Source organism: Pristis pectinata, chromosome 8 (genome assembly GCF_009764475.1).
Source record: "Pristis pectinata isolate sPriPec2 chromosome 8, sPriPec2.1.pri, whole genome shotgun sequence".
Classification (NCBI taxonomy): domain Eukaryota; kingdom Metazoa; phylum Chordata; class Chondrichthyes; order Rhinopristiformes; family Pristidae; genus Pristis; species Pristis pectinata.
The window spans coordinates 33907628-33926982 of NC_067412.1; the positions used below are offsets into that span (position 1 = coordinate 33907628).

The 19355-nt window shown below is 37.9% G+C and overlaps 1 protein-coding gene across 5 annotated transcripts in view; it reads right to left on the bottom strand.

Annotated features, from left to right (window-relative positions):
* Nucleotides 1–19355, bottom strand: part of LOC127573379 (katanin-interacting protein) — a 94957-nt gene that overhangs the window by 62927 nt on the left and 12675 nt on the right. For all 5 annotated transcript variants that reach the window (XM_052021541.1, XM_052021539.1, XM_052021537.1 and 2 more), the window contains 10 exons: nucleotides 18387–18535; nucleotides 11526–11635; nucleotides 9841–9972; nucleotides 8560–8700; nucleotides 7995–8238; nucleotides 5456–5599; nucleotides 3937–4115; nucleotides 3167–3267; nucleotides 1308–1410; nucleotides 446–670 (listed from right to left, as the gene is read on the bottom strand). In XM_052021541.1, coding sequence (XP_051877501.1) covers nucleotides 446–670; nucleotides 1308–1410; nucleotides 3167–3267; nucleotides 3937–4115; nucleotides 5456–5599; nucleotides 7995–8238; nucleotides 8560–8700; nucleotides 9841–9972; nucleotides 11526–11635; nucleotides 18387–18535 — 1528 coding nt within the window. The remainder of the gene's footprint in view (nucleotides 1–445; nucleotides 671–1307; nucleotides 1411–3166; nucleotides 3268–3936; nucleotides 4116–5455; nucleotides 5600–7994; nucleotides 8239–8559; nucleotides 8701–9840; nucleotides 9973–11525; nucleotides 11636–18386; nucleotides 18536–19355) is intronic.

Genomic DNA, 19355 nt, shown 5'->3' on the forward strand with positions numbered 1-19355 from the left:
TTGCTTGCACTCTGGTACGTCTCAAACTCAAGGACCGACTTCAGAGATCACACGTGCTAGGCTTAATGGCAACACTGCAAGCAGCACATCAGTAAGAAAGCCACAATGGAACATTGTCAGGTTTAGAACACAGAACAGTACAGCACAGGAACAGACCTTCAACCCATGATGTTTGTGCCAATCATGATGCCAATTCGAACTGCACATTGCCCTACACATGAGCTATATCCTTTCATTCCCTGCTTGTCCATGTGACGCTGCTGCAAGCAAGTTTTTCATTGCATCTGTGCATATGACAATAAACTCGACCTTACTTTCGACTTTGACTTTGAAAATTGTAACAAAAATACTTGACATAGATGCCATAGTCGCAAGTGTTTTACCAGTTTGCTTGCTGTCTAAAATCTATCCACTGTCTTCTATTTTAGAGATCCATATTGCTTACCTTCGTCTTTCCATTTACTAAAGAGTCCAAATTTCCAGGATAATATGCATTTCTGATGTCAACATCATGAGGCGAAACAAAAATCTTCTGTTGTTTTAGGTCAAAAAACTGCACTTCCGTCAAGCCCACTTTGTTATCATTGCCCCAGTTCGACAAAATTTCCATTGAGACATAAATTATATCCTTTCCTATTAGGCTGTCAGATACTCCAACACTCCGGCAAGTCTTTCAGAAAGAAAAAAAAATTGCATATTTTAAACTATTGTAAGTTGAAAGTAAGGCACCTGCTTCATACTTTAAATTTTGATGCATATCATTAAACGTGAAAATATAAAACTTTATTTTAAATTATTAAAATTAGAAATACAGTAAGGAAATACCAAATTATTGCAAGTATCAGCATTTATTTAATAACTTTCTTAAGATATCATTATTAGTCACATGTACATCAAAACACACATTGAAATACATATTTTTGCGTAGAGATTTGGGGGCAGTCCGCAAGTGTCGCCATGCTTCCGGCACCAACATAGCATGCCCACAACTTCCTAACCCGTACGTCTTTGAAATGTGGGAGGAAACCGGAGCACCCAGAGGAAACCCACGCAGACACGGGGAGAACGTACAAACTCCTTAAAGACAGTGGCCGGATTTGAACCCGGGTCACTGGTGCTGTAAAGCGTTACACTAACCTCTACACTGTCGTGCCTACCCCAGCCCCTTAATGATAGATTCCAGCATTTATCTGACAATCCATTTCTAGCTACTATACGGGTAAACTTCAAACTGACAATTTAGTGACAGTCACTGCAGAGAAATATATTGATGCACTTCAATAAGAAAAAAAATTAAGTTCATTCACCTCAGTATTGAGTGAATTTCTAGCTATTAAAGCACTGCTACTGGATCTGTCATTCAGGGGATCCTCAATTTTCTCCAATACTTTTCGAAGTTTTTTTTGTTGACTAAAAAAATACACAAGTGGTAAAAACACAGTTAAGTGTACAATCCTCCACTTTATAAATAAAGGCATAAATACAAAAACAAGAGTCAGTCATTATATCATTCCACCCCATACGTCCATGTTGGCCTTTTGTGGAATAATCCAGTCAGTGCCATTCCACTACTCTATTTCTGGAGTTCTGCAAGTTTATTTAACCAAGTGCTTATCCAATTTCCTTTTGAAATCATTGACTGCGTCCATTTCCAACACCATGTGGATACGTCACAGGGCTCCAGAAAGCATCTAATAAGATAGCACATCAACGGTCATTGGAGAAAATAAAAGCTCATGGTGTAAGAGGTAACATATTGGCAGGGATAGAAGAGTGGCTAGCTAACATGAAACAGAGTAAGCTTAAATGGATCTCTTTGTGATTGACAAGATGCAACAAGCAGTGTGCCACAGGGATCAGTGCTGGGGTCAGAAGTTTTTACAATTTACTGTATATAAAATGACTTCGATTAAGGGACCAAAAGTTTGATGCTTTAGTTTTTTAGGGTATTAACGAAACTGCAGCTGGAGTACCGTGTCCAGTGCTGGTCTCCCTATTTAAAGAGGGATGTAAATACATTAGCTGTTTAATAGACTAACATCTGGGCAGGATGTCTTATAAAGAAATGTTGGACTAGCTAAGGTTGTATCTGCTGGCAGTTAGAAGAGAATTGGGGACTTAATTGAAGCATACAATTGAAGCACAAAGTGGTTATGGTGAGGATGTTGTCACTTGCGGGAGAATCTAGAATTCATGGTCACCACATCAATCGTTCAAACAGAGATGAAGCATTGTTTTTCCTTCGGGCGTCATGAGTCTTTGGAACAAAGGGTAGTGGAAACAGAGTCTGTGAATATTAAGGGAGATAGATGCTTGATAACTTATGGGATGAAAGCATACCGCAGGTGGATGGGAATGCGCAGTTGAGGTTACAATCAGGTTTGGCATGACCTTACTAAATGGTGGAGCAGGTCTCAGGGGCTGAGCCGCCAACTCCTGCTCTTAATTGATATGTTCATAAAAGGAAACTTGATACAGAGATAAAAAAAGTTGTGCAGGGCTTTGGGAAAAGAGCAGCAAAGGTATACAAGAAATATTGCCACCATATAGTACTGATGATGTAAAAAAATTTGATGCTGGAGGAACTCAGCAGGTCAGGCAGCATCTATGGAGAAAAGCAGGCTGTCAATGTTTCGGGTCAGGACCCTTCTTCGGGACAGCCAGGATGCCACCTGGCCTGCTGAGTTCCTCCAACATCATAGTGTTTTTCAACTAGATTCCAGCATCTGCAGTCCTTTGTTTCTCTGGTACTGACGATGTGTTGCTCATGCTCATCATTAAATATATCAGCATATACCTTGGACTTTTGGAAGGGATTAAGATCTTCAGCTGAAACAGCTTAACAACAGCATAGTTACAGCTACTATTTTAGACACTGGGCATTTCAGATACTGAATAAAAGGATGGTGAAAAAATTTCCAAGAAGCATTCTGACAAACTTGTACAAATTCATTGTGTAGCTTACACAATCCAGTGATCACATTGAACAGTGATGCTTTTCTACATGAATTTCCCATCAAAGACATGAATTCATTACGAACAATATTAATAAAAGGGAAATCCAAATAAGTGACAGTTGGAAATCAAATACTGTCAGTAGAAAGGGGAAAATAAAAAGGCCAAAATGTTTGTGTATTGTAGTCAAAAGAAAGATATTTCAGATTACCTGGGTTCCAAGAGACTGATTCGTTCAATAGCTCTATTGATCATATCATGCTTTACTGATGAACACTGTAATCTTCCATTCATGGCTGTGTCTGGTGAATGCTAAATAATTAGCAAGAATAATTAATAAGAATAATTAAAACAAATTCCAGAATAAAAGAATTCTTGAATCAGGTAAACTTATTTTAAAATAATACTGAACCTTACATATCTACCATATTTTCTTTCAAAGGCACATTAATTATCTTTGGTGTACTGAACGCAAGCAAATTTGTCAAGAATAGGATATTTCCACAGAAAACTTAACTAATTACTTTCAGAGTTATGATAATGTAAAGAAAGATGTAAAAACTGATGAAACCAAGCCTCCTAAATGGTACTTCTATTGTAGAATTAATTCTATCACCTATAAATTTATGCATTTATACAAACATTATATTGTTGCATTTGAACACAAACTCAAAATTTCAGTGCTCTATGTGACAACTGCAGAAGTACAATTGCAGGAAATCAGGAAATCTTGAACCCACACAACCAATTGTCCAAGTTTGGATTGCACACTTATTGGTTCAGCAGAATTTCACTCTGTATGGTAATAGTACAACTTAAATATAACGCAACGACGTCTATGTATGCAACCTTGTTAACTCTTGTTAAAAAAAAGGCTTAAAAGGATTTCACCTAGGTTGTCAAGAAACTAGGTCTTCTGATCTTCTAATAACCTAAATGTTTTAAGACCTCTGAAGGTTAATTTTTCTTGTTATTACATACTGTTTGCCAACACATTGGTGTTTTTGTTACTGTGCTCTGCTTTTCCATTGTTCTAAGCACATCTTCATTTTCTTTCTGCATTGCTTTGAAGACAACAGAAGCAGATAATTCTGGATCCTTCATGTGGCTTGTATTCCTTCTTGCAGCAGAAAGTACCCTCTCGAGATGGCACTCTTGCTCTGGAAAAATTTAAACAATGTTACTGATAATTAATCACACTAAAACTAAATTTTTAAAAAATGATTAAAGTCAATAAAGTAATGTAATTATAGAGTTACAACAAAGAAATGGAAACTCTCAAAACAGAAAGAACGAAGAATTTAGAACTTGAAAGAGGGACCTATTAAATATATGTGGTTATGGTACCACAAAGAGTAACTGTGTTTTGATTTATCCTAAATAATATGAACAGATCATTAGAAAATGGGAATCTAAGTGTGATAGTAGGAAGTATTGGTATTTTACCTCTTTGAAGACTGATTTATGGATTTGAGTTTAGGAATAAAAATACCAGAAATAATGGTCGATAATTATCATTTCCCTTTCACCCTTTTTCATAAAGCTTGTCCAAAGCATTTACAGGTCATTCCCCACTTATGATTGCCCAACTGATATATAGCCTGTGCATACAAATAAGTGTTTGGGAGACCGGTGGCATAGGATTGCTGGCTGCTGTGGGTCTGCAGGCATTTTCTGCAAGGTAGGAACTCTGTTCGCTGTTGCATTTCTAACCTGCAAACTGTACAGGTTACCATCAACCACCCATTTACACTCATCATACTGTGAGTAAGAGAGACAAGGATGGCAGGGTTCAGGAACCTTGGATAACGAGAAATGTTGGAAATTTAGTCAAAAAGGGAAAGGAAACAGATGCAAGGTTTAGGAAGCTAAATTCAGACAGGGCCCTTGAGGAAAATAAAGGAAGCAGGAAAGAACTTAAACAGGGAATCAGGAAGGCTAAAAGGGGCCATGAAATGTCCTTGGCAAGTAGGATTAAAGAGAATGTCAAGGCTTTTTATAACCAAATTGAAAAACAAGGGGGTCACTGAGGAGAGGGTAGGACCACTCAATGACAAAGGAGGGAATTTATGCCTGCAGCCAGGGGAAGTGGACAAGGTACTAAACGAGTACTTCACATTGGTATTCACCAAGGAGAAGGACATGGAGCATAGTGATATCAGCAATGTTAACAAACTATTGTGGAACTGAATAACATTGTAAGAACCAATTCAGCCTCATAAGGCTGGGTCTCTTAAATAGTTATCTAACTAATCTGATATCTTCTCAGTCGTCTCCATTACATGTTATTATGGCATTAATCGGACAATATTGTTTTGAAATCTAAAGGTTGTGGCATATCTCCAGTTGGCTGCTTAAATCTTCAAATAGTTTTATGGAAAAATCAACATGATTCCATTTTCTAAGTTGATACTATTATGTAAGCTTGCGAGTAGGCAGAATGCCAGTTCTAAAGACAAAATGCATTGCTTGATACTTGCTACATTGAAATGAACCTTACTTGAAATTAGATTTGTTTGTTGGTTGGAAGCAGGAGTGGCAGACCGGTCAAAAGATTTACTTTTCACTAGAAGAGGTTTCATAGGAATGCAGGATGCAACATCATCTTTTCTTGTTACTGCTAGAAGTCTCTCTCTTTGCTTGCCTGCAGAAAGATGAATTGATGAATAATCCATTCTTTACTCATATTTTATCTTAGCTTGTTATCAGATAGTTTAATTAATTCTATTACCCTCCCATTTTCCCCAAAATTCTTACCTCTTCTGAAAAAAGTAGCAATGTTAACAAACTATTGTGGCATCATACAATATTGGGAAAAATTAATTCAGCCTCATTAGGCTGGTCTCTTAAAAAGCTATCTAATTAGTCTGATACTTTCTCAGGTGTCCTGCCTATGTGCTATTATGGCATTTATAAGACAATATTTACATCATAAAACACATTCATATTCAATACATACACTTAAGAAAAAAACATGCTTCCATGCACTTTGTTTTTTTTAAAAAAAGGTCTCATCAACACATCCCAATACTTTTAAATACTTGCATATCAGAACCCTTAGATCTCTGTTCCTGCATTCCTTTTAAAATTGCTCATGCTCATATACATTACCTCTTCCTTCTAAACTTCATTTTTTTCTATTCTATGTCATTTACCATGCGTCTGCCCATTTCAATAGTCTGTCCTCTGTTGTTCACTACATTTACGCAAGCTGTGCCATCTGCAGACTTCAACATTTTGCCTGCTATGTCCAAGATCAGCTCACTAATTGCTTCTTTTTTGGGTTAGGTTATCAAAAAAGTCTTCTACACATCAAGAATTCCTCCCTTTTCTTGCCCTTCCACATGTGAATTCAGCATATTTTTAACTGTCCAATTATTGTTAGATCTTTTTTGAACATTGCTTACAGATTTATTCCCCCTGTTTAGTGGCTTATTGTGCAGGCCCAACAATGAAATAGGTGCTCATCCACTCCTTAACTTGAACCAAATTAACGCATATTATTCTGTATTATATCTGTAAGAATTGCTTCAATCAGTTGTGACATCACCCACCCTTTTTGTTAATGTCTCCTGAATGCACTATGAACAGAAATATTTGGTTTTCATTCCCATGATTATTTCAGCCAGGCCTCTTACATCCAAATTATAAAAGTATCATCCCAGAGCAGCAACATATGCCTGCAGTTCCTCAACCTTAGTGCCATCCTCTGTGCAGTCATCCAAACCCCTTGATGTGCTTTTCATTTCTCCCAGCTGATCCATCCTTTCTGAAGTTTCAGCCTCAGCCAGTACTCCAAACACTTGCTTTTGTTTTTAAATCTTCATTCTGGTTGCACTCATACTGCCAAATTATTTTGGACTTTTCACATTTATAGTATAGTTATCCTCATAATATGCTGTACATGTGATTTATATGTTAGATCCAATATGACACGTTATTCAAATTTTATCTGAAAATACAAGAGATGCCCTTTTTCTTTCAACTCTCATCAAAAATACAACAGCAGAAGCAAGTAAAATCTGAGGATAAAAATTAGAGGTGTTGCTTTCTTTTTATCGAATAGTTTGTCATTCCTTGAAAAATTTCATTTGATTTTTTAATATTTTAAAACAAGTTTAAAAAAAAAATCAGTTGCCACAGCAACTTAATACAAGTCAAAGTACCAACTTGAGTTTTGAAGGATGGAACACAAACACTTCCTCTCATCAGAACCTAACCTTGTATTTTATATTTTGCTTGTATTTTCTGCGCTTTTTGGCAGATGTAGATGTTGTTCAAGATTATACAATTCCCCCAGATTGCATTTCTTAACTATTGTACAACCTATTTTTCATATCTCTTCTCTTGTTCTCTCTTTGTTGCTTACACCTCCAAGATATATACTTTCAAGAGATCCACCAGATGGATTAAATGCCATCTTCCTTTGTGCCTACTTCTTATTCTTCCTCTCCCCCTCCAGTTCAGAGTAGTCAATCCCTTGAGAAACAGGAAGTTACCAACTCCTTGCAAACCTTTCTATGCTTGTTAAATACTCTGATCTATAGTTCTTTGTCCATACACATTGAAAATAACTTAACATTTGGCACATGTGCAATATCAGACATAAATATCATTACTTGAGTAAACTCTAGGCATAAAATGGAGCTCTATACAGGAATTATATGTGTGCATTGTACAACTGGATAGGAGCAGAAAATTATTCCGTTGTGTCAGTACTTGCATTTTATTATTTGCACTTTATATTGGTAGGATGCAGAATTAATCCTACTGCCCTGCACTCCTCAAAGCTTTGTAATTTATTATAGTGTTATAAGGAATATAACAGATCAGTTATATTTCAAGCAGTCAAACTGCTTAAAACAAAATACTTCTTTGATTTTATATATGGTCAGCATTTTAAAAATAATACAACAAAAGTATTAATCCAAAAAAAAATCACTGCTCCAATAATGCTGTGAATGCAAACTTTAAATGAACATATTAAGTTCTATTAACGGCAAAATAAATTTCAGATTTCTCAATGCTTATAAACTTACTTTTTGTACTAGGCCCAAAATCAAGCACAATCAGATCTCCAGGATGTAGACCGCTGTGCTTTGCCTCTGGATCCCTCGGGAAAAATTCTTTATTTAGCTCTATATCTTTCAAACTTTCTGTTGGCTCTTGAGTTTCAATCTGCTCTACAATATCGTCCTCCAGTGAATCGGAGTCTTCACTGCCAATAATCTTCTCCTCATTAAGCTGGAAATCATCATTCTGCTGCAGACTTCTTCTCAATAGCTAAAACAACAGATGATCATAAGTATAGAACTACTAAATACACGAGAAAGCAAGCCACTAAGATGATGATCGTTGTGTCCTTCAGGGTCTGGCTTACAGAAGACTTCAGTCCAATGCTACATAATTGATACACGACACAAAAAGGGATGGGCAACAAATACAGGATTTCCCACAACCCACAGTCAAATATATAGAATAATTTTACCAGAGCTAATGTAAAATATGAGGTATTATTTAGGACAAATTTTATAATTAAAAATAGGAACACCATTTCACAAGTGTAATTTGTATAATGACAATGAATTGAAGGGTCATATCCACCTTAATATCTTGCATGTTCAGCAGTATTTTTTCACTGCCAGCACAACAGCGGGTTTCCGATGTCCTTGATGGCTTTATGAAGGAGGACTCTGATAAGGCACAGGAGTTGCCTCTGTGCCTAGAAGAATTATCAGCAAGATTCTGCAGGAATTAAGGAAAACTTGCAAATAAAAATTACATCTTGAAGGAAAGGCCAACATTTTCATAAAATATTTAAAAATAAAGTTTTCCCTGTCATTGGTAGCTGCATCTTTGGCTGCCAAAGATCAACATTCTAGAATTACTGTAATCCCATTTCAAATTATTTCTTAAATTCTTGAATCGCTTCATATTCTTTAAATGCTACCTCTTCATCCAAGTGTTTTTTGTCAAAATTTCCACCAATCAGATTTATGTGTATTTGTTTCTTACACTTCCATTATGCTCCAGGGATTTTCTTCTGTTTTGAAATTGCTATCTAAATTCAGGTTTGTATGGAATACATATCAATCTCAAACTGCTAGTTCTCAGATGAGAGATTATATTATTCCCTGTTAAAAAAGTAACCTTCCTGCAATGCATCAGTGAAGAGTTTGCAACCAGAAAAGTTAATGGAACTTTAGCAACAACCTTTGGGATCCATGAATTTGGCCAACCTTAAGGAGATTGACTGAATTTAAGAAATTTAATCAAAGGTTTGCCAAACCAGTGAAAAAATTAAGAAAAATCCTGGGAGGTATTACTGAATCAATATTCTGAGATGGCAGATAGGAATTTGAAGACATTTGATCATCATTGTCCTCAAAACATTTGTTAAATTTGGTGTAAAAATACAAGAACATTACACTGTATGACTCCACACATCCCTTGCGAATTTGAGAGCTGAAGGATTATTTGTCTAGACCCTCAAGACATTCAGGTCAGAGATACACAGGTTTTCTAATGCATCTATTAAATTTGCACACAATGAGTGTTTTTGGATTGCATCAGCAATACTTCGAACAAAATATGATATATTATAATCCAGAACTGTCATTATCTACCTTAAAATGGGAAAAATGCAATTAAAGTTGGGAGAAGCTCATGCAGAGCTCAAAAAACAGCAAACCAGTGGCTTAAAATAGTCTGTTTCTCTGCTGTAAATTTTACATAATCCTTTTAAGAAATTTGGAACACAAATTGTTATTCTGGAAGGAAATTTTGCAGGAATCAAAAGAAATACATCTGTTGGCCAAAGTTACATTTTAACAAAATCACAAGATATTCTAATATGTTGTATAGATTTTTTTAAAAAAAAGTTACCTGAGAGCTGTTACACAATATCTCCTGTGTCTCCACATTAACACTTTCATAAGGTTCAAAATCATTAGAGTATTCCACAGGTGGACCAAGGTGCAGCTGCTGACCTTTCTCTGTTTTAATATGGACCGAAGACTGTAACAAAATGCCAAAGTTATTTATAAAAGAAATTAAGGTACTGTACCATGTACATATCCTGACATTAAAGTGGAAAAGCACAGAATCTATACTTCTGGTTACAATTTAAAATTTCATTGATTTCAAGTATTCCAATCCACAATGCACATCTGCCAGGGCTCATCGGCTCCCAGTTTGCAGACATGCATATTCTGCTATTGGGGGAAAAAAAAATGAAGTGAGTCAACTGAAAATGATATTAACATTGGAATTCTGAAGCTTGAATAAAAATGCAAGAGAAGGAAAGGGCAAAAAAATAATTTAAATTTTCGCTTACTACCTTCTACATAGAATCACAAGCAAGTGAGATGTTTTTGGCCAATAATGCAATGCACTGTGGCATGCTGGTGCTATGGCCTCATGTTAACTGGAGCTGAAGTTTTTTCGATGTCTTATTTGCTCTGCAGACGGTGTGTTAAGCCATGGTTTACAAAATAGAATACCCCCTACACCTATAGTAAAAATGGAATTAGGGGGAAAAAAAACAAAAAGAAAAAAATGTCAATGGGCAGGGCTACAAATTAATTTTTCATTTTTTCCTCCCCAAGGTAACTTTTTTAAAAAATCTTGCATAAATGCTGTCAGAAGACTCTCTCTGCACCTCAAAAAATGCAGCTGTTTTAAATGCAATTGATAGTATCCAATGTCCCAGCCACCCAAATGGACACCAAGTACATGGAATGTCACAAATTACTGAAGGAGCTGACCTTATATTTTCTATTTTGCACAAATTCAAAGGGCAACCCAAAGTTTAACAATTTGTTCAAGTCTCCTTGGCAATGCAAAGATACTTCCAATCTGTCCCAAAATATCCCAACTACATTTTCCTTAGAGAGCATTCTTTTTCTGTACTTCTAAAATATAATTTGTCAATAACAGTCAACGCTTAGAAACTCATAATAGTTAAAACTGGATAATGACAGAAGTGTAAATGATTTCTGAAAAAAGTACAAATTTTCATATTGAAATATCATGGTGGAAACAGTAGTAAAAAATGAGATTATCGAGGTGATTTAAGTGAATTGCAAGCTAACTAAATCTATCTTTGAAGTTATATTTATAATATTCAGGCAATACCCTACACAAATGGGAATCTCATTTTTTGTGGCTACCAATGATTGTACTGCCAGTCAGGATGAGACATGAGACAATAAATCTGAAATGTACTGAAATCACAGGAGCAGCCCTCACCATCTCAGAAGTGTAATTAAGTTGTGCTTAAGCACGAGAAACACCCAAGAGATTTAACTCTCTAAAAACACTTTTAATATTTGGCTTGGCACTGTGGTGGTGTAATTCATCAAACCAAGGTAGTATGAGACCGTCTCTACAGAGGATTAGAGGGGATGTCACATTGCTATCCTTGATGCTCAGAATGGGAAATGATGCTGGAATTACATTACCAGTTTTTGATGAGCTGGAACTTGTGTAATGCCTATGTGATAGATAGTCTGTGATTGTAACAAAGATTTCATAGATTTTCTACAACAGTTTAGTACACTTCACTTTACCTGCACCCAACCTTTTCGCTGAACTTTGTCTGGAGCAGTTTGGGTTCTACGTTTTAGTGCTTCTAATTCTTGTAGCTCTTCAGTATTGAAAGTTGATCTTGAAGCAGAATCTGAAATCAATTTTGCATACAAAATGTTTAATGTATAAACTAAATGTGAACGTAGCTTATTGGTTTATATCATATTAACAGTATGCAGCAAAAATGCAGATGGTAACTTTTTAAACACTTAAAAGATATTTTTAACATACAAGGTCCCTTTGCACCCCCACTATCCACCCAAAAGGGCGGCACAGTAGCATAGTGGTTAGCGCGACGCTATTACAGCGCCAGTGATCGGGGTTTGATTCCCGTCGCTGTCTGTAAGGAGTTTGTACGTTCTCCCATGTCTGCGTGGGTTTCCTCCGGGTGCTCCAGTTTCCTCCCACATTGCAAAGACGTACAGGTAGGTTAATTTGGGTTTAAAATGGGCGGCACGGACTCGTTGGGCCAGAAGGGCCTGTTACCACGCTGTAAAAAAAAGCGCAAAGGTTTCCAATGAAATTCTAAAATACATTAAAAGAGCATCTAAATGCGAATGGAACTGATTTCCTCATTCATACAGATAGATTTAAAATGCTGTAGGAAGAAATAAGGGCAGCAGATGACATCTCATCTTCACGTCGAGGAGGTTCTCCATGATGTTGAGCGACAATGCAATAATCTGAAATGGGATAAACTCAGGGCAGCTCAAAACAGGGCTTCTGTGAGGTGCTCTGAGCCATTAGCAGCGATGCAAAACATCACAGTCTGTAATAAATGTTTGTGGCACTGTATAAATGTCTCTCTCTCTCCTGTTATTATCAAGACAGGAAATCATCCCTTATTCAATAAGGAGTGCAGAAGGGCATGTCATGAACAGCACCAGGTGGGCCTAAAAATGAGGTGCAAACCTAGTGAAGGTGCAACACAGGACCACACGCATGATAAAAGTAAAAGCATGCAATAGACAGAGTCAGAACAAACAACTCGAAGCTCTGCAGTCATGCATGGTGGCAAATGATTAAAGCAATTAACAGGAGGAAGAGGCTCCAAATCATCCTCAGTGTAAACAATGGTGAGGCTCAGCAGGAGTGCTAAACACAAAGCTGCAGCATTCACAGTCATGTTCAAGCAGAAATGCCAAGTGATGATTCACCTCAGCTTCCATGCGAGATCCCCACCATCACAGAAGCCAATTGTCTGCCAATTTGATTCACACCGCATAATATTAAGAATGGCTGAGAGCACTCAATATAGCAAAGACTATGGAACCAGACAACGTCCCAGTTGTCCAACTCAAGAACTGCGATTCAGAATGATGCATGCATCTAGCCAAGCCACTACCACACAGTTGCAACTCTGATACCCCTGATATTCAATGGTCAAGACCAAGATCACAACACTTCCAGAAACTCATCTGAACCAGCCACATAAATACTATGGATACAAGAGCTCATCAGAGATTGGGTATCCTGCAATGAATGACTAATGCTTTCACATCCTAAAGTCTTTCCACCACCACAAAGCACAAGTCAAGAACACAAAAAATCACTTTTCACTTGCCTGGATGATTGCAGTTCCAACACTCAACAACAACCAGAACAAAGCAGCCCATTTGATTCACACCCCATTCAACACACTGAACATTCATTCCCTTTATTACCAGAGCACCATGGCTGCACTGTAGGTACCAGCTACAAAATACCCAACAGTTCCCCATCAGGCTACTCCAACAGCATCTCACGATCCTGTGACTTCTGGCACCAAGGAGGACCAGGCAGAATGAGATGGGAACAACACCACTTGCAGATTCTCCTGTAAATCAGATATCAAATAAATTAGGAATATATCCCACTTCCTTCAACATAGCTGCATTTGAACCCTGCAACTCCCTGGCAAACAGCATCACAGGACAAACTACAGTGATTGAAGAAGGTGGCTCACCAATATTTTCTCAATGGCCACCTGAGATGAATTATACAAACGTTGACCTAACTAGTGACACCCACATCCAAAGATTGAATAAACAATGAAGGATAGAAGTTGAGGATGGGGAGGTCACACAATCTGCAACTACCCTTAAGAACTCTCCTTAATCAATTCTTGCACACTCCTCTTCCTCTTCCCAAAACTACACTAGATTCCTTGTTCATATCTATATCCACTACTAATGCTGAGGCAACAGTATATACTTCCATAGACTTAAAGGAGACTTACATGGAGTGTAAATACCAAAACACCAATACAGTGAAGTTGGGCTGAGTGGTCCACTTTTGTTCTACATGATCTGTGTTCTGCTTTCTTTCAGATGAGATCTTAACTTGAGGTCCCACCTGCCCTTACAGATGGATGTAAAAGATCCCTTGGCACCATCTTGAAAGGAATGAGTATTATCCCCAATATCTTGATCAATATTTATCCTCCAATCTTTAAAATCCAATTACTAGATCATTATCATATTATCTATGGAAGTTTGGTGTGTGCAAATTGATTACTGTGTTTCCTGTACTACAACTGTGATCACTCTTCAACAAGCTCTTAGCTTTCATAGGTACTTTATGATAAACTATTTTGAAATTCAGGTCTTTCTTCTCTGAAAACAAAAGATCTTTGTATTTGCCTTCAGACTAAAGCCTCAACAAAATAAATATGTTGTACCCTGAAAATATCAGAAGACTGCAGATAAAAGAACTTACTTTATTCCCCCTGACAAAATAACTATCAGGAACCAATGAAGTAGCAAGGAACAAGATAAAAAGACAAGAGCTACTTCATATCAAGTGAATGTGCAAGGTACAAAGAAAAGCCAAAAAATGGCAGAATTTGAAGCACTGCTTAAAGGAAATATAAAAATACAAAATTGTGAGGGACATCAAAAGGGCACAAAACAATTTTTGCAATCCTATTGAGAAAGAATGTGAACAGTGAAGAGCAATGTGGACCACATAAAAATGGAAAATGGCAATGTTATAAATGAAAATAAGTGAATGGTAAATGTATTGAATGATTACTCTGTCTTATTATTTACAGAGAGGACAACAATATTATAAAAGGGCATCTCAAGGAAACTAGTATTGATTTAGGGAAAGAGATTAGCAACAAATTAAGGAAACAAACCAACAGTGATAAAGAAAATAATGGAAATGACAAATACTTAGGACCAGAAATTTTTCATCATTGGCTTTTGACGGGGGGTAGATGAGAACATTGCAGGTCTAACAGAATCACTTAAAAGCATGATATATTGCTGATGATGGAAAGCAAAAGTAAAAGAGAGAACACTGGAAATATTCAGGAGTTCAGGCAACATCTGTAGAGTGTGAAACAGTTAAAGTTTCAGGTTGATGACCTATCATCAGAAAGGTTCTTTGAAGAAATCTATTTTCCAACTTTATTTATAATTTTTGAAAGTTCTCTCAATTTGAGAATTGTTTCTTTAGATTAGGAGGTAGGGAAAGCAGGAAGTTACAGAACAGGTAGCCTCACATCTCTTACCAATAATGACAGATAGCCTTGCATTTTTTTCTGTTGATGAATTCAAGCCAACAAATGCATAGGTCAAACCCAACTACTTGGATGGATTTTTTGGTTATGTTGCCAAAAGTAGTATACAGAATATATCTTATTTATTAAATAGTTTTGGAAGTCAATATAAAGCACCTCCAAAGTTGAAGCTCATGCAACTAAAGGCAAATTATTTATCCTTGTGGGAAATAGACAATATGGCACAAGGAAAATTGTAATTATAATGAGGAGGTACTGAAATTGGATGCAACCAATGGCATCCTGCAAGAATCTACGTTGGGGCAGTAATTATTCACCAATTTACAAAGGAGATACATGATGCAAATTTAACAATCCTACAAAGATAGGCAGCATTGTAAATGATGTAAACACAGTGGATCCCCGCTGAGTGCTATACCACAGAGCACTGATTTGTTTTATCATTCTTGGTCCTGGAAATCAAACACTCAGAGATACATATTCCCTGCACTTTAAAATAGACTCCTGCTTGGGCTACGCACTGCTGTGCCAGGAATCCTGCACTCCTGCAACAATGAAACGGCTGAAGTGATCTCATCACAACACAATCAGCATGGAGTGTACCTGAGGCAATATGCAGAGGCTGCCTGTGAGATGTAGCCATTCAGTATTGAAATACAGGGCTCAGGGGTGCATCCTGGCTGAAATAATGGTTGTGGGTCATTGCACAGGATCAGCAGTGACAGATTCAAGTATTGAAAGACCTTCTGGATTCTGCAGTCTCTCTCATCACCTGCTGCTGAATGTTATGGAAATTCCACTCTCCCTCTCTCCTTTTGGCTGCACAGCTCTCCCAACCCAGAGATTTCTCAATGGTGAAAAGCTTAAGAGTAATCACGGCTGTTAACCATGTTACTGCAAGTTTTGGGACTGGGGAGACACACCGTTTCGCAAAGAAAGGGGGGAGAGAGCAGCTTCCATCAAGTTTCTAGGAGTAAATATTGCCAACAATTTGTCCTGGTCCAGCACATGAACGCCATGGCCAAGAAAGCACACCAAAGCCTCTACTTCCTCAGAAGGCTAAGGAAATTCTCATGTCCCCAATGACTCTTACCAATTTTTACAGATGCACCATTGAAAGCATCCTACTCAAATGCATCACAGCTTGGTATGGCAACTGCTCTGCTCAAGACCGCAAGAAATTATTGTGAACGCACCCCAGTCTATCACAAAAACCAGCCTCCCCTACATTGACTCAGTCTACACTTCACACTGACTTGGGAAAGCGGTCAACATAACCAAGGACCCCTCCCACCCCCTCATTCTCTCTTTTCCCCCTCCCATCGGGCAGAAGATACAAAAGCTTGAGAACATGTACCACTAGGCTCAAGGACAGCTTCTATCCCACTGTTATCAGACTCTTGAATGGATCTCTTAAAACAGTAAAGATGACCTTTTGATCTCTCAATCTAGTGCATCATGGCCCTTGCACTTTGTTTGCCTGCACTACACTTTCTACAATATTGTAACACTATATTCCGCATTCTGTTTTTTCCTTTTGTACTACCTCGAAGACATGTCTGGATGTCATGCAAACAAGAGCTTTTACACTGTATTTTGCTACCAGTGACAATAATAAACCAACTACCAAGTGGTGATGAAGGAGAGCGTAAGATCCAGGCACCTACTCGACAAAAGGAGCAGCTGCTGCTTGTTCCCAGTAATAGCCCACACTCATCATGCCAACTAGAGTGCACTCCAGAGCCCTACATCTGAGCACTGAGCAGTCACACCATTTGCCCCAGACTCACAGAAAGCCATTTCACATTGCCTCTGTAGTTCACTCCACACTGAGCCATGCGATGATGAGATCACTTTAACCATTTCATTGTGGCAGGACCACCAACCGGGGCTGAGCTCTCAACCAAGTTCCAGACACAACAGAGCATTACAGCAGGGAGGACAGGTGTGCGCACCCAACACAGCAACAACATATGCTATAATAACATCTTTTAGTGCTCATTCAGTTAGTGCTCTCACTGATGGAAACAGCCAATGAATGCTAAGCATGATACCGATGTAGAAACCGTTTATTAAAGAGATATTAATATATTCATCAAACCGAGATAACATGGGAAATGGATTTCACTGGAGATAAAATGTGAGGTCATCCGCTTTGGACCTAAAATTAATAGAATAAAGTACTTACTAAATGATGAAAATATAAAAGCAGCAGAAATCTAGAGACATTTGGGGGTCCATGTAGACTGATCATAAACATGTCAAGGATAAATATAGAAAACAGCCAGATTACTGGAATGCTAGCTCTTGTAGGTCAACTGGAGTATGAGAAAAAGATTTTATGCAGCAGCTATACAAAGCTTTTGTAAGCAGAAGCTGGCACCACACATTAGCAAGGATATATTAGCCTTAGAGAGAGTGCATCACAGATTTACTGGGATGATGCCAATGACTATATTACAAGATCACAAAAATAGGACTGTGTTCCATGGAATTAAGGCAAAATTGACTGAAGTTTTCAAGAGCAACTTGCTATTTTTACTGGCTGGGGAGTCCAAGATGAAGGAATATACTCTAAAAATGTATGCTGGTCTTTCAGAAACTAGGAAATATTCCCAAACACAAATTTGGAACTCCCTTCCACAAATCACAGTTAAATCAAGGTCAACTGGTAATTGTAAATTTCAGACTTTTGATAACCAAAGGTATTAAGGGATAAGGAGTAAAGACACGCACAGATCCTCCCCAGCTTATAAACGGCCGATTTATGTACAGCCAAACATACGAACAAGCATTTGGCTGCTGCAAGGCTGATTATTCTTGACATTAGCTAGAAATTTGCCACATCCTAGTCAACATGTTGATGGCCATTTTGCGAATCCTTTCTAGAGACACGTCATCTGGGCCAGCGGCAGCGTCCTTTTTAAAACTGTCAATAGCCATTAAAACTTCACCTGCAGTAAAATCTTTTAACATATTAGCCCGAGACAGGCTCAGGGTAAATTTGTTAATATCATCTTTACTATTAAGAATGGCAAAATGAGATTTAAGATGCTCCTCCAGGCTATCTATTTCTCTGGGACAACCCACCTCTACAGGCATCTTTTGCTGTGTGGGAACTCAATTTGCAGTGGCATTTCTGACTTGTGAACTGTTCGAGTTAAGAACAGTTCTCGGGAATGGAACCCTGCCGTAACCTGGAGAGCACCCATATACTGTACAGAGATTGGTCAGAAATAAGCCACAATCAATGACTACTAGAAAAGGCATGAGATGCTGAATAGCCAACACCCATAGTCAAGTCCTATGTTGTTCTTCTGTAAAAGCAATTACTCACCAGCTGTCCACACTGATCTTGAAGTTGCTTCAAATCTTGGTTGCCGTTTTAATTCAGAGTTGGCACCATTTACATAGATGGAAAACCCTTGTTCCAAACGCTCCAGTTGGATTTGTTTAGGACCTTTTGCCTTCAACCTTTTCAATATCCTGAATATAAAATACCAAGAAAATAAAAAGACTGCAGATGCTTTAAATCTGAAACAAAAATGGAAATTGCTGGAAATACTCAGCTGGTCAGTCAGTGTCTGTAGAAAGAAAAACAGAATTAACATTTCAGATCAAAGATCCTTTGTCAGCACTGGAAAGGGAAAGTAAGTTGCAGGGGAGGTGGGGTAGGGATGAATAAAACAAGGGAATCTCTCTGATATGGCAAGACCAGGTCTGCCATGGGATAAGTTGCAAAGGTCATCCAGATGATGGGTTAATAGAGGCAATAATAGCATAATAATACAAAGGGGCAGAGAAAGATGTCAAATACAGGACCATTGGTCTATACTAATAGAAAGGTAAAAACTGAGCCAATATTTCAGATGGATGACTTACAGAAGAAGCCAGTTCTGATACACAGAGGAAGTTATCTGAAGGTGGGAAGCTGCAAAGTACCCAGACAGATGAGGTGCTGTTCCCCAAGTTTACATTGGCCTCGTTATAGCAGTTCAACAGGTCACAGACAGATAGATCAGAGTGGAATTGGGATATAGACTTAGGCAGGCAACAGGGAGGTCAGAGTTGCCCTGCAGACTAAATGCAGATGCACCGCAAAGCAACAATTCAATGTGCCTTTAGTTTCTCCAATGTAGAGGAGACCATATTATGAACACCAAATGTAGTACCCTAGATTGGAGGAAGTGCAAGTGAATCTTTGCTTCACTTGGAAGAATTGATATGGTCCTTGAGTGAGGTAAAAGAACAGGCATGGCATCTCCTGCGGCTACATGGGCAAGTGCCACAAAGCATGAATCGATTG